Source organism: Eleutherodactylus coqui, chromosome 10 (assembly GCF_035609145.1).
Source record: "Eleutherodactylus coqui strain aEleCoq1 chromosome 10, aEleCoq1.hap1, whole genome shotgun sequence".
Classification (NCBI taxonomy): Eukaryota; Metazoa; Chordata; class Amphibia; order Anura; family Eleutherodactylidae; genus Eleutherodactylus; species Eleutherodactylus coqui.
The window spans coordinates 127,148,652-127,161,915 of record NC_089846.1 but is presented as its reverse complement, the minus strand read 5'-3'; the positions used below and the strand labels follow the sequence as shown (position 1 = coordinate 127,161,915).

Here is a 13,264-nt window from a genome sequence, read left to right as displayed (position 1 = left end):
AGCCATAGCACATGTATTGATTGAGCCAGCTTTCTCCTAAACGTCGGCTAGGTTGCAGGACAGAGATTACAGTGAAGTCTTTCATCTAACGAGCCTCTATAAAGATTAAATTGCAGGATCATTTTTGTTCCTTTTAACAAATCATTTCTTGGTAAAACTAATATCATCAATCTTCATACTTTAAGGGATATCTTTCTATGGTAATGGTCCATAAGGAGGCAGGCAATGGCTACCAAAGAGCCAGGATATAATAATGAGTAATAGTTTTACTTTCAAGTAATATTCTTCATTGTAGCAAAATACGGAATTCTTCAATTGAATCTAATCTAGATTAAACAATCTGACTGCGATGAAAACTTGAGGGTGGCAATACAAGCTGTGGCTGACTCGTGGTAACCACATGAAAGCGCTGTGGAATACGTTGGTGCTATACAAATAAAGATTATTATATCAGTGCTAATTGCCGGGCTGCACGTTGACTTGGTACTTGAAACAATAACAAGTACCGATTCAGCCCAACAATTAGCCACAATTAGCTTTGGTTACATAGTAGAGATGAGCGAACATGCTCGTCCAAACTTGATGCTCAATCGAGCATTAGTATACTCGAAAGTACTCGTCACTCGAGCGAGCACCACGAGGTGCTCGGGTAAATTTCAGGAGAGAGAGAGAGAAAACCATCCCCTATGTTGAGCATGGGGCACCTTGAAAAATGCTTGAGTCTCCCATTGACTTCAATGGGCTTCGTTACTCGAACCAAGCTCTTGAGCGTTACAAAAAGCTCGGCTCGAGTAACGAGCACCAGAGCATTTTGGTGCTCGCTCATCTCTATTACAGAGCATACAAACACCCCAAATGTCTAGATTTCCCATCATATATTGGTGATATTCGAATATATGCATACTAATGTTTACACCCACAGATCTGCATTCTTCTGTATATTGCTTATAATATCCTTTAGCATGACACCAGTTTTTCAGAATATGGTTATGCCAGTGCTTATAGAGGTAGCAATTAGAGATGAGCGAGCGTACTTGCTAAGGCAAACTACTCAAGCGAGTAGTGCCTGCCGGCAGGGGGCGGGGAGCGGCGGGGGAGAGCGGGAAGGAACGAGGGGAGATCTCTCTCTCACTCACCCCCCCCCCCCCCCCGCTCACTCCCGCAACTCACCGCTCTCCCCCGCCGACACACGAATCTTCTGAGATGAGCGGGCAGGTACTCACATAAGGCACTACTCGCTCGAGTAGTTTGCCTTAGCGAGTACGCTCGCTCATCTCTAGCAGCGATGCTAATTTTACCAATGCAGCCCCATCGTCTACTATTGCACATTATAACCAGATATCTTTGGCACTGTTCTTATCAATCATACATATAACAGTATCTCGATTTTATTTCAAGTTGGCAATAAAGTTGAGTTTTCAGGAACTTTGTTTGGCTTGTCAGTGATTGGTTTTTGACCGATTTTGTGGGTTTTTATTCAGACGATGTGGGTTGAACCCCTCGGCCCTCTAGACTTACAGATCTTTATATGTCTTTGAGCTTTGACAGATGAACAAATAGGCAAATATGCTTGCTACAGCAGAAGTTTGAAGATGGTAATACTCAGAGCATAGTACTGTAATGTTTGCGCTCACAATGCTAGTTCACGTTACTCCCTTTCTGTGGAATAGAATGGCTATTTAAAACCTAACAAGGGCCAGCTGTCTTGTTTTCCCTGCCTTTTTACGTAGGACCGCACCCTTTCCCTTGATTTTTCTTTAACCTGCCATAGACTTCTATGCAGCTTCCTGTGGAAAACGCAGAACGATAGGGCAAGTCCTGTCTTTTTTCATGAGAATGAATCCAATAAAATCACTGTACAGGAAAACGGAGTAAGGCCTCAGTCACACGGGCGTTTTTTCGTGCAATTTGCAGATCGCATAACGGATGCGCATCTGCAAATCGCGTGACCGAGGACACGAATGGGTGAGTGAGTGCTGCCTCTGATTGGCTGAGGGCAGGAACCAATCAGAGGCAGCTCCCAGCTGTCATTCAATAGCTGAGAGCTGCCTCTGATTGGGTGAGGGCTGTGACCAATCAGAGGCAGACCATTCAACAGGCAGGGATTTTAAATCCCCGCCTGCTGAATAGTACAGAAAGCATTTCAGGAGAACTGCCGGCCAGACGCGGCTGAACTCCGGCTGCAGGGAAAAGGTGAGTAACCATTTTTTTTTTATTTTTACACATTTTCAGGATGGTTTTCAGGGAAGGGCTTATATTTGAAGCCCTTCCCCGAAAATTAATACAGCCCTTGCCGGCAGCCTATTGCTTTCAATGGAGCCAGCTTTATTGCCGGCTCCATTGAATTCAATAGGCGAACATTGTTCTTCCCTGCCACAGCTGTTACAGCTATGGCAGAGGAGAACGATCTTTAGTATATGTTCTCAATGGGGTCGGCGCTGCTGCTGACGGCCCCATTGAGCGCATATAGAGAACACTGATTTGCGCAGAATGCAGATAGGCGCATTTTGCGAATCGTTGTGTCATATGATTTAACGCACATCCGCATAAAAAACGGACATGTGACCGATCCCATTGCGAAGCATTGGGTCTATATATAAGCAGATTGCATACACATACGCAAATCGCGCGAAAAATCGCCCGTGTGACTGAGGCCTCAGTCCAGTGTTTGGTAAAAAACTTTTTCTCTTTATTAGACAATCCAGACAGACATGGAGGAACAAAGAGCATGTCCCGTCTTACGTGTTACAGGGAAACATGTTGCCCCTAATCATGGATGAAACATGTAAGATGGCACATGATCTCTGTTCCTCCATGTCTGTCTGGATTGTTTAATAAAGAGAAAAAGTTTTTTACCCAACGCTGAACTTACTCCATTGTCCTGTGCACCAGTTGTGGTTTCCGGCCAGTCCTTGCATGGGAGCGACTGCAGAGGAGCTGGTTTCTGTTTTGCTTTTCCATTGAAATCAATGGGTTTGCTTCATCATGTTTTGCTGGCATAAATTTCACATTTGCAAAAACGTGCCTAAAACACGTTCATCTGTTTAAGCCCTTAGAGCTTATTCAGATGACCATATATCGGCCAGGTATTCACGCCCGGCCGATATACGGTGTCCCTCTCTGCAGGGGGAGGAGGCTGGAAGAGCCAGGAGCAGTGCACTGAGCTCCTGCCCCCTCCTTGCCCCTCACCACTATTTGCAATGGCAGGGGGCGTAACGAGGGCGTAACTAAGTTCCGGGACTTGGCTCTGCCCCACCCCCTTCCATTGCAAATAGTGTCAAGTGGGCGGGAGCTTAGTGCACTGCTCCCAGCTCTTCCAGCCTCCTCCCCCTGCAGAGAGGGACACCGTATATCATCGGGACGTGAAAACCCGGTCGATATACAGTTGTCTGAATAAGCTGTTAAATTGTAAAGTGACCGGGGTGTAAACTGACATTTTTTTTGCAGCTTCTAAAGTTTAGATTTTGAAAGCGATCAAATATATCATCTTTTATGAACTAATTCCCATCAGCACTTTCTAAAGAATTTAGTATTACTTAAGAAAAATAAAACAGGAATAAAACTTGCTTTTGGGAAGCGTCTTCCTTCTACACAGAATGGGAAAGCCATACTACTACTAATGACATGCAAATGTGTCTGCACCTTGTTGTTAAGAAAATTGTAGATCAATGTATCAGTTAATTATTCTATATTGCATTGTAGACTAGGAGTATATAGCATGATACTAGTATAAGTAGTGAAGGGGTTAAACAAAACCCTTCTATAGGCTTGCATGTCTTCTGAGATAGACAGACGAGATTAGACAGTCTGCTAGACCACCCATGTATGTATGTTTACAGATGAGGCCCACAGGAAACGGGGTAGACTAGAAGACACCTTCCCTTGCATTCCTTTTCCCTCAACTCATAACGGTTTTATTGTATGTAATAGATACACCTTAGGAGGTGTAACTTATGGTAATCATTTTTTGTTTTAGCCTATTATGTATTCTTATTAATCTTGGAGGTATATACTTTTGCAGTGATGTAATTTATGGTATATAAGCTTCGAACACCTTAGAATAAATTAGAAATCATCTGATACCGCACAGCTGGTGTGATTTGTATTTCTCCTGGGTCCAGACTTCTGCACGAGATCTGGGATCGTCTTCTCTTTGATAAACACATAAATTCTCCTTACACTTGTATAAAATGCCGCACATGTAGCTCTAAGCAGTTCTACATGTGCTCCATCCCGCTCGCTGCGCAGTGAAGAATTATCACAGCTGCTGCACAGCATGCATCATTATGCATAAAGTAGAAGCTGCTTACCAATCAATTGCTATTTGCACGACCGTCATTCATGAAATTTATTGTGTACGTCTCAAAATTATAGCTCTTAAAGTCTACCCACACTTTCAGACATTTTTCAGAATAAGCCATCATGTGTACTTGAGGAATAACCCTAATTCTGGCTATTACAAGGCTTGTATCACCAATTTCCCCCTCTGCAGGCTTCAGGTCTAATTTTCAGTTTTCCCTAAGCTAGTAAGCGGAGAGCGCTGCTATGGTATCTCACACACACTGCACACATAGGAGAGCAGATCTCTCCTTCCCTATCTCTCTAGCATACCCTCATAAGTAACAGCAGTATGGAAGACATTGTAGAGCAGTACTGAGAAGTCTAGATGTGATTCCAACACTGAGGTGACATAAAACACTTACTATTAGCTGCAGCTATGTTTGTGATTCTCTACTCCTTAGTCTCCCTCCCTCTGTCTCCCTCCTACAGCAGCCTTCTCCATAGACTTCTATGGGCAGCATGGCAACAACTCCACTACCACTTTCAGGAATCTACCTCAGTGTCTCTGTTAATAGAGACAGACTTCACATGACAACAGGCAGTGGACAGCAAGCTAGAAGGAATGGAAACCCCTAGTGGCCAGCACTTTGAAGTGATTTTTCAGCACAAAAACATCATTTTAGATTAAAAAAAAATATTTACACTTTTAATAATGATCACATGGGCTGTGAAGCAGTTTCAAAAATTAAATCATCATCTTTAGTCATACATTTAGAGGAATCACATATACGGTAGCTCAATATCCAGGCAGTAAAATCACTGTAAGAACATTGGACCTATATCAAACTTATTTAACCTGCGATTCTCCTGCTTTTGTGATGCAATTTCCTGTTGCATTTTGTAGTGCAGTACTTGCGCTTTTCCTGTGCGTTTTTTTACACACATGAAAAAAAATTGCACGTTGTTCCAATAGATGAAATGGAAAAAAATGCATTGCAATGTAATAGGAGGTGAGCAAGTAGTGCCTTAGCCGAGTATCTCCCCGCTCGTCTCTAAAGATTCGGGGGCGGGCGGAAGGCGGGGAGCAACGGTGGAGAGCGGGGAGGAACGGAGGGGAGATCTCTCTCTCTCTTCCCCCCCCCCCCCCCGCTCCCCGCCGCAACTCACCTGTCACCCGCGCCGGCCCCCGAATCTTTAGAGACGAGCGGGGAGGTACTCGGCTAAGGCACTACTCGCTCGAGTAATGTGCCTTAGCGAGTATACTCGCTCATCTCTAAGTGTAATGCAATTTTTTTCATGCACCCATGGAAAATAATGGGCAATTCCCACAGTGGAATCCCCCCAAAATAGGACATGCTGTGATTTTTCGGTCTTGCACTATTGGAGTGAGCAAAAAAAAATCGCCCATGTAAATTAACCCTTTGAAAATAATGAGCTATTTCAACGCAGGGGTTGCAATTGCACAGAACCTGCGTGTTAATGTAGCCCATGTAAATACAGCCTTAGACCTCATGCATCCAGTTGCACTGTACCTCCATGTACAAGACACAAGGGGGGGGGGTGTTCATAGGAACTTGAGGCACGTCCCATCACAAACTATATTATAGAGGTATTCTCCTCTACAATTAGTGCTTCTAGGGAAGAGTATGGTGTCACTCAAAGGCACTATATAGCGGCACACAGAAAGGCACATCTATATCTAATATGGAACCACTTGGCTGCATGTGCCATTAAGGGGCGTAACTATAGAGGATGCAGGCGATGCGGTTGCACTCGGGCCCAGGAGCCTTAGGGGGCCCATAAGACCTCTCCTCTCCATATAGGGAGCCCAGTACTATGAATAAAGCATTATAGTTGGGGGCCCTGTTACAAGTTTTGCATCGGAGCCCAGGAGCTTCAAGTTACACCTCTGGTGCCATTGATCATGGATTTAGAGTGAAGGAGGTCTTCGTATTTTTTCATGGGTTTTGGTTACTATATCCCATTATACAGAAGAGTTCATTTGCCTGGATTTTGGCACTGCTATTCTGTTCATGCCAATAAAATCTCACATTTCTCAACATACAGGGATGGACAAAAATTTGGAAACACTTTACAAAATGCATGCCTTAAGTTACATGGGATTATAAATCATATTTCAATAAGACATGTAGAGACTGATTTTAGGTGGAGGTAATATGACACAGATGCTTCCGGGGCAGAAGTGAACATCTGCCCGAGCAACAAGGTTTCATTGGTCAGGGTTTGAGCCACTCAGCTGGCTCCCCAAACCACCCAGAGCAGGGCAAGAGGTGAAGAAAACACAAATTGGTTGGGAAAGCTCTCAGCATTTCGTATGGTGTTTCCATATTTTTGTCCACCCCCTGTACATTCAACACTACATGCCTTTATCATATCAACCTTGAGAGCAAAGTTATCCTTTAAATTAGACTACTATTAATCCCATTGAAAAATGTACTTACTGATGGGTACAAATATCCATCACTGTTCATGGCTAGGTATAGCTTAGTTTGAACGCCTTGAATAGCCACCACTCGTAAGCCAACTGGTATGAGGTTAAACATAGCTGAAACAGAGGCAAACAAAATGACAATCAAACTTAGAGTAGATAGAGTCATGCAGAAGAAGCAGTTAAGCCAAGCATTGCAATAAGCCTCCTAACAGAGCCACTTAAAGGGCATCGAGCCGCTATGGTGGATGAGTAGCTCTCGGGTCCATAACTTACTGTATTACCGCATGGGATGAATGCTTTTTATTAATGGAGGAATGCTACAGATAGATGAAAGATGTAACTATTGTCACAAGATACTGTCACCAGACCTGCCACCTATAATAGTAGTCTTTATTATATAGCAGGGTCTTGGGACGCCTCAGCCACTAAGGCTCAGGTGCAATTACAACCTCTACCTCATTTGTTGTCAGCAGCTCATCGCCCCGAGGAAACAGCGATGGGCTGTCCACCAAAATCAACCTGTACGTGCCTGAAGGATCACACCAACGATCAATCGGGCACATGCAGTCATGGCTAGTCTTAGCTACCTGTCACCCATGTGGTTGCACAGGGCACTGGCAACCAGCTTGTGTGCGGAAACCAGGCAGATGTAGTACGCGGGTGATCACTTCTATTAGGTCACCTGGCCAGATGATCTTCTATTTCCATATACCAGAGTCTTGTGGAGCTACATGAGTGATCCTCTTCCTGGTTCTCTCCCCTCTAATCTTATGCTCAATGGTGCCCCTGCCAGTCCATTGGCACTCCACAACATAATAACTTGCTACTGTATTTATGTTATGAGTTTGGTTCTGGTATTGTATCTATGTACTGAGGTTGCTGCATGCTGTATTTATATTACTTGCTTGGTTCTGGTATCGTATCTATGTACTACTGAAGCTGCTGCCTGCTGTATTTATATTATGAGACATGTTCTGGTATCGTATCTATGTACTGAGATTGCTTTGTTCTGTATTTATATTATGAGCTTGGCTCTGGTATCGTATCTATGCACTGAGGTTGATTTGTGCTTTATTTATATTATGAGCTTGGTTCTGGTATCATATCTATGTACGGAGGTTGCTTTGTGCTTTATTTATATTATGAGCTTGGTTCTTGTTCAGGATTAAATAAACATGGCTGCTTTCTTTTAAAAACAACAACATAACAGTTCATGGATTGTGCCTGGTATTGCAGCTGGCTCCATTGAAGTGAACAGAACTCAGCTGCAATACCACACACAACCTGTGGATGGGCGCTCTGCTCTTTCAGGAAGAAAATTGCCATGTTTTTGTAATCCCATACAACATCGTCCAAGCTAAGTCCAGAGGTAGTGGCATTTCCAGATGTCGACATATGAGACGGGAGTGGAAGTGCCATAACTGACTTAAGTCCCACTGAAATCAATGGAAGCTGAAGCGGCTATTATACTTTCAACACTTCTGCCTACAACATTGGGGTCAGACAGGGGAGTGCAGTAGGAGGCCTCAGTCAGGTCCCATTGATTTCAATGCGAGTGAAGTCGGCTCTGGCACCTTCGCTCCAGTGCCCGCTGACAATGCCCAGTGAATGGATGATCAGCTGATGTCTGGGGATACCAAGCAGCAGGTTCCAATCAGGAAGATAGGTTGCCAATAGTTTTTGCCTGGAAACCCCTTTAATAAATCTCATTTGCGCGGAACAGAAAATAATCCACATGAAATCCGCAGCAGAATTGACATGTGACACAGAGTCTAAGGTCACCGTCACATGGGTGTATTGGCACGCTTATACCCGCATGCAATACACAGAGGATAGAACCTACTCATTTAAATCCTGTGCATTTTGGTTGCATAAAAAGAAAAATCCGTCTCTCTCTATTTTCCTCCACATTTGCACACCCCATAGAAGTCAGGGGTGCGGAAACGCCTGCAAACCAAGCTAGGAGATACATTAAACACTGTGCAATTGTGCAGGAGAAGAACACATCTGGAACTCATTAGACTAATTAGTAGAGATGAGCGAACGTGCTCGTTTAAGGCGATTTCGCAATCAAGCACCGTTTTTTTCGAGTAACTGACTACTCGGGCAAAAAGATCCGGGGGGTGGGGGGAGGCGTGGTGGAGCGGGCGGGGGGGGGGGACAGGGGGGAGCTCTCTCTCTCTCTCTCCCCCCCCCCCACTCCGCTCTGCAACCCCCCGCTTACCCCCGCCCCCCGGATCTTTTCACCTGAGTAGTCAGTTACTCTAAAAAAGCGGTGCTTGACTGCGAAATCGCCCTAAACGAGTACGTTCGCTCATCTCTACTAATTAGCCATTTAAATCAGGGCATCTTTGTTTGTCGCGTACAAATGAATGCATTGTGTGCGGAAAGAGTGCAGTAAAATACGCCAATGCGCACAAAAATGCATTGTTCAATCTGCAAATGTACAGCGCTCAGGCGCACACAAACATATATACTATCGTGTGAAGGGAGCCTCAGGCTTCATTCACATGAGCGCATATACACCGTGTTTTTACGGTCGACCGATATACGCGCCCGTCTGAGGCATTAGTTTCCAATGCAGTCGTTCACACGGGCGAATATACAGCGCATAAAAATGTTGCACCATGAAAAATGGAGACCAAAATATGCGCCGACGCATATACGGCGCGCAAAATGATTCTGGAACTATGTTTTGCCCGATATACAGCAGTGGCTCCCATAGACTCCTATGGAAGCTGGAAAAAAAAGGAAGGGGAGGCAGTTTAGGCCCAATACCCACGGACGGAAACTCTGGGGCGGGACTTCCTGCAGACTTTCCGCTGTAGCATGCTGTCATAAGATTGCATTAGTTTATGCAATCCTATGCCAACAGCCACGGTTTGACCGCGTGAAAACTTGCGCGGTATTTAAATCACGGCATGTCCTATTTCTGTGCGGGCCTCGCAGAGGCTCGCACAGAAACGTCACCTCTGACGCACCAGCTCCGCTCTGCGCATGCGCGGCTGGGCACCAGTCGGCACATCGCAGAGCGGAGGGAGAAGACGCCAGACGAGTAAGTATGAGGTCAATGTCGGCGCACGGGTCGAGGGTTTTCCAGGGTGCAACATATTTTTCCGCTAAAAAAGTCACTCCAGTTGTTGGAATGGGTGAGAAAACACTGGCTGGGATCACGGGAAAATGTCCATTCATGCAATTTTACGTCGCGGCTGAGAAACCGTAAAAATGGATACGGCCGTGTGAAAGAGCGCTAAGTCTGTATTCAGACGAACGTATATCGGCTGGGTTTTCACGCCGAGCCGAAATACGTTGTCTCTCTCTGCAGGGGGGGAGCCTGGAAGAGCCAGGAGCAGTGCTCTGAGCTCCCACCCCCTCTCTGCCTCCTCTCCACCCCTCTGCACTATTTGCAATGGGGAGAGGCAGGATGAAGGCGGGGCTAATTCTTGTTACTTAGCCCCACCCCCGCCCCACCTCCTTTCATTGCAAATAGTGCAGAGGGGCGGAGAGGAGGCAGAGAGGGGGCGGAAGCTCAGTTCCTGCTCCTGGCTCTTCCATCCTCCCCCCCCCCCCTGCAGATGAGGACACCGTATATCGGCTGGGTTTTCACGGTCCATCTGAATCCACCCTAAGTCCATATGTCAATTTATGATGAAGATTTTCAGAGTAAATTTCACCTTTTCAAATGAGAGAGTGAAATCTGCATCAAAAAGTTTCTACGATGAGAAATCCAGTTAGTGCGAAGGTAACCCAAAGGTGCCTTTCTGCCGCACATAACACCGTTGCTTTACAGCCGAACGATTATATACAATGATTTTCACACAAAACTATTGAAAATGTATCAGCCATGTTTTATTATCACGATTCATGGTTGCTGTGGTGCGGCCGCATTGATCTGGAGTCGTTAGCAGGAATCCCTGCTGAGGTGCCGTATATACTGAATATAGCTGGTTGCTATCAATAAGGGCCTCATAAAGGATATACTGACTATTCTGTATTATTAGGATCGATCATATTATAGATAATACACAAGGATTTTTTTTTTTTTTTTGATCAATGGTTATTTCTAAAGCCTTAATTATACATTCTACTGCCAAAAGCAATTAAATACGTAAGACCTCATTTATCAAGACGGTCTAAAAGAAAAACAGTAGCATTATCAAAAAGGCTGCCAGGGTGTCGGATGGAGACATTAATAAATCCATAGGTGATAGATAGGAGAAGTAGCCACCAGACAAGTGCGATCAGATGGTGCCACACACAACCTAATAGAGCCTCGGAGAGTAATACTCAGACTGTTGACGCCTCCCGGTACGGGCGAGCCACCGTGTAACCAAGCACTAAACTCTGGTAGAGTCGTAACAGACATAAAGTAGACAGTTGGGTGTCTAGAAACGGCGCTCAGGGCTGAGGTCAAGCTGAAGACAGCGGAGAACGTATGAAGTTACATCCACCCACTTGATAGGTTGACAAGAGAAGAGAGACCAACCCAATCGCTCAACCTCTAATGGCCATGGATGGTTTCAAAGGAAGTCTCAGGAGGAGGCGATGAAAACTCAAGTGTAGAAAACTTATTCCATACAGCAGGATAACGTCGTCGTGTTTCCAGGACTGAGAAACACGAAATCTTTTTTTTTTGAGGAACAGAAAAATGACCAAGGCGGCTTCTTTCTGAAGACTTCCTTCGAAACCTTCATGGACATCAGAGTTGAGCGATTGGGTTGGGCTCTGTCCCTTAGGGCTTCTTCACATGGAAGTATTTCTACACCCATGTGAAGCCGGCCTGAAGTGAGTGGATTTTACTAAATATGTTTCCGATTCTCTATAGTTTGACCTCAGTCCTGACTATTGTTACTATACCCTATAAGTAAATCTGACTTTGTTGCCCAAAGCAACCAATTACGGCTCAGCTTTCACTTCTTAATTGCTTTGGTAAAATGAAAGCTGCGCTGTGATTGGTTGCGGAACAAAAACAGTTTTTCTTTTAGGCTGTTTTGATAAATGAGCCCCATAAACTTGTACAAGTACATTCAGTATGTAAGTGGGAATGGGAAGAGGAGAAAATGTTAACATCATTTGTAAGACAATACTAGGCAGTGTAATACAGGGTCGGCCACGGAAAAGTAGTCCGGCATCACACTTATGAAAGCTGGGGAAAAGAAAATCTGTGTTTGTTGCCCATAACCACCAATCACAGCACAGCTTTTATTTCTGAGGTAAGTGAAAGCTGTGCCATGATTGGTTGTTATAAGACCGGTGTTACACGGGCGTCACATCATCAGTAGATCATCAATAGATTTTGCTAGAAACCTCCTTGATATGTGGTACAGGATCTAAGACCCCATTCACAGGGCTGTTTTTGTACACATGATTTGCATGCACGATATGCAGAGAATGGAACCCGTTAATTTCAATGGGTTCCTTCACATGGGCATATTTTTCCTGTACATTTCGATCGCAGAAAAAACCCTCCAACATGCTCTATTTTCCTGCTCATAGCAGTCAATGGGGATGTGCAAATGTGCACAAAATATGCTAGGAGATGCGTGAAATACAGTGTAAGGGTGCATTCAGACACCCAGCTGATATACGTTGTCTCTCTCTGCAGGGGGAGGAGGCTGGAATAGCCGGGAGCAGTGCTCTGAGCTCCCGCCCCTCTCTGCCTCCTCTCCGCCCCTCTGCACTATTTGCAATGAGAGGAGGCGGAACGGGGTCGGGGCTAAGTTCCGGGAATTTGCTCCGCCCCCGTCCCGCCTCTCCTCATTGAAAATAGTGCAGGGGGGCGGGAGGAGGCAGAGAGGGGGCGGGAGCTCAGAGCACTGCTCCCGGATCTTCCAGCCTCCTCCCCCTGCAGAGAGAGACGCCGTATATCGGCCAGGCGTGAAAACTCAGCCAATATACGGTCGTCTGAATACACCCTAATTGCGTAGGAAAAGGAACACCTCTGAGACTCATTAGGCTAATTAGCCATTTCAATTGGTGTGTATTGTTTTGTTGCATGCAAACGAACATGAGTGCAAAAAGTACTGTAAAATATGCCAATAAGTGTGCCCAAATATGCGTACACTCCGGTGACACAGGCATAAGGGCACATGAGCGTATTTGCGCCCACCATACGCAACAAAGAGAACAAATTGATTACAATGGGTTCCTTTTTCTGCGCGCATTTCGAGCGTGGAGAAAAATACCGGAACAAGCTCCATTTTGGTGCCCAATTGCTCCCCAGAACTGCGCGGTTTTGCAGGGTTAAATGATAACACCGAGGACTACATAGGCCGACCCGCCTACTAAGTCAGCTGCCCCACCTACCAAGTAGGTTGCCCCATCTACTCAAACATGGTGCTGCCAGGACCATGCCGATGATACGTCACGAGATAGTAAGCATATATGTACATATACCCATGTGCGGCCGCCCTAACAGTGTGGTACCGACTACTTTTCCGTGGCCCGTCCTGTATAAGTCATATATTATTGTACTAATAGCCATAAATCCGGCATTAATGACCCGTTACTTATTGCATGACCCAAGGTTAG

General features: G+C 45.3%; 1 protein-coding gene across 5 annotated transcripts in view; it reads right to left on the bottom strand.

Moving 5' to 3' along the window:
• FGF13 (fibroblast growth factor 13) overlaps window positions 1-13,264 on the bottom strand; it is a 447,707-nt gene that overhangs the window by 67,717 nt on the left and 366,726 nt on the right. For all 5 annotated transcript variants that reach the window (XM_066581804.1, XM_066581807.1, XM_066581805.1 and 2 more), the window contains one exon: window positions 6,744-6,847. In XM_066581804.1, the coding sequence (XP_066437901.1) occupies window positions 6,744-6,847 (104 nt within the window). The remainder of the gene's footprint in view (window positions 1-6,743; window positions 6,848-13,264) is intronic.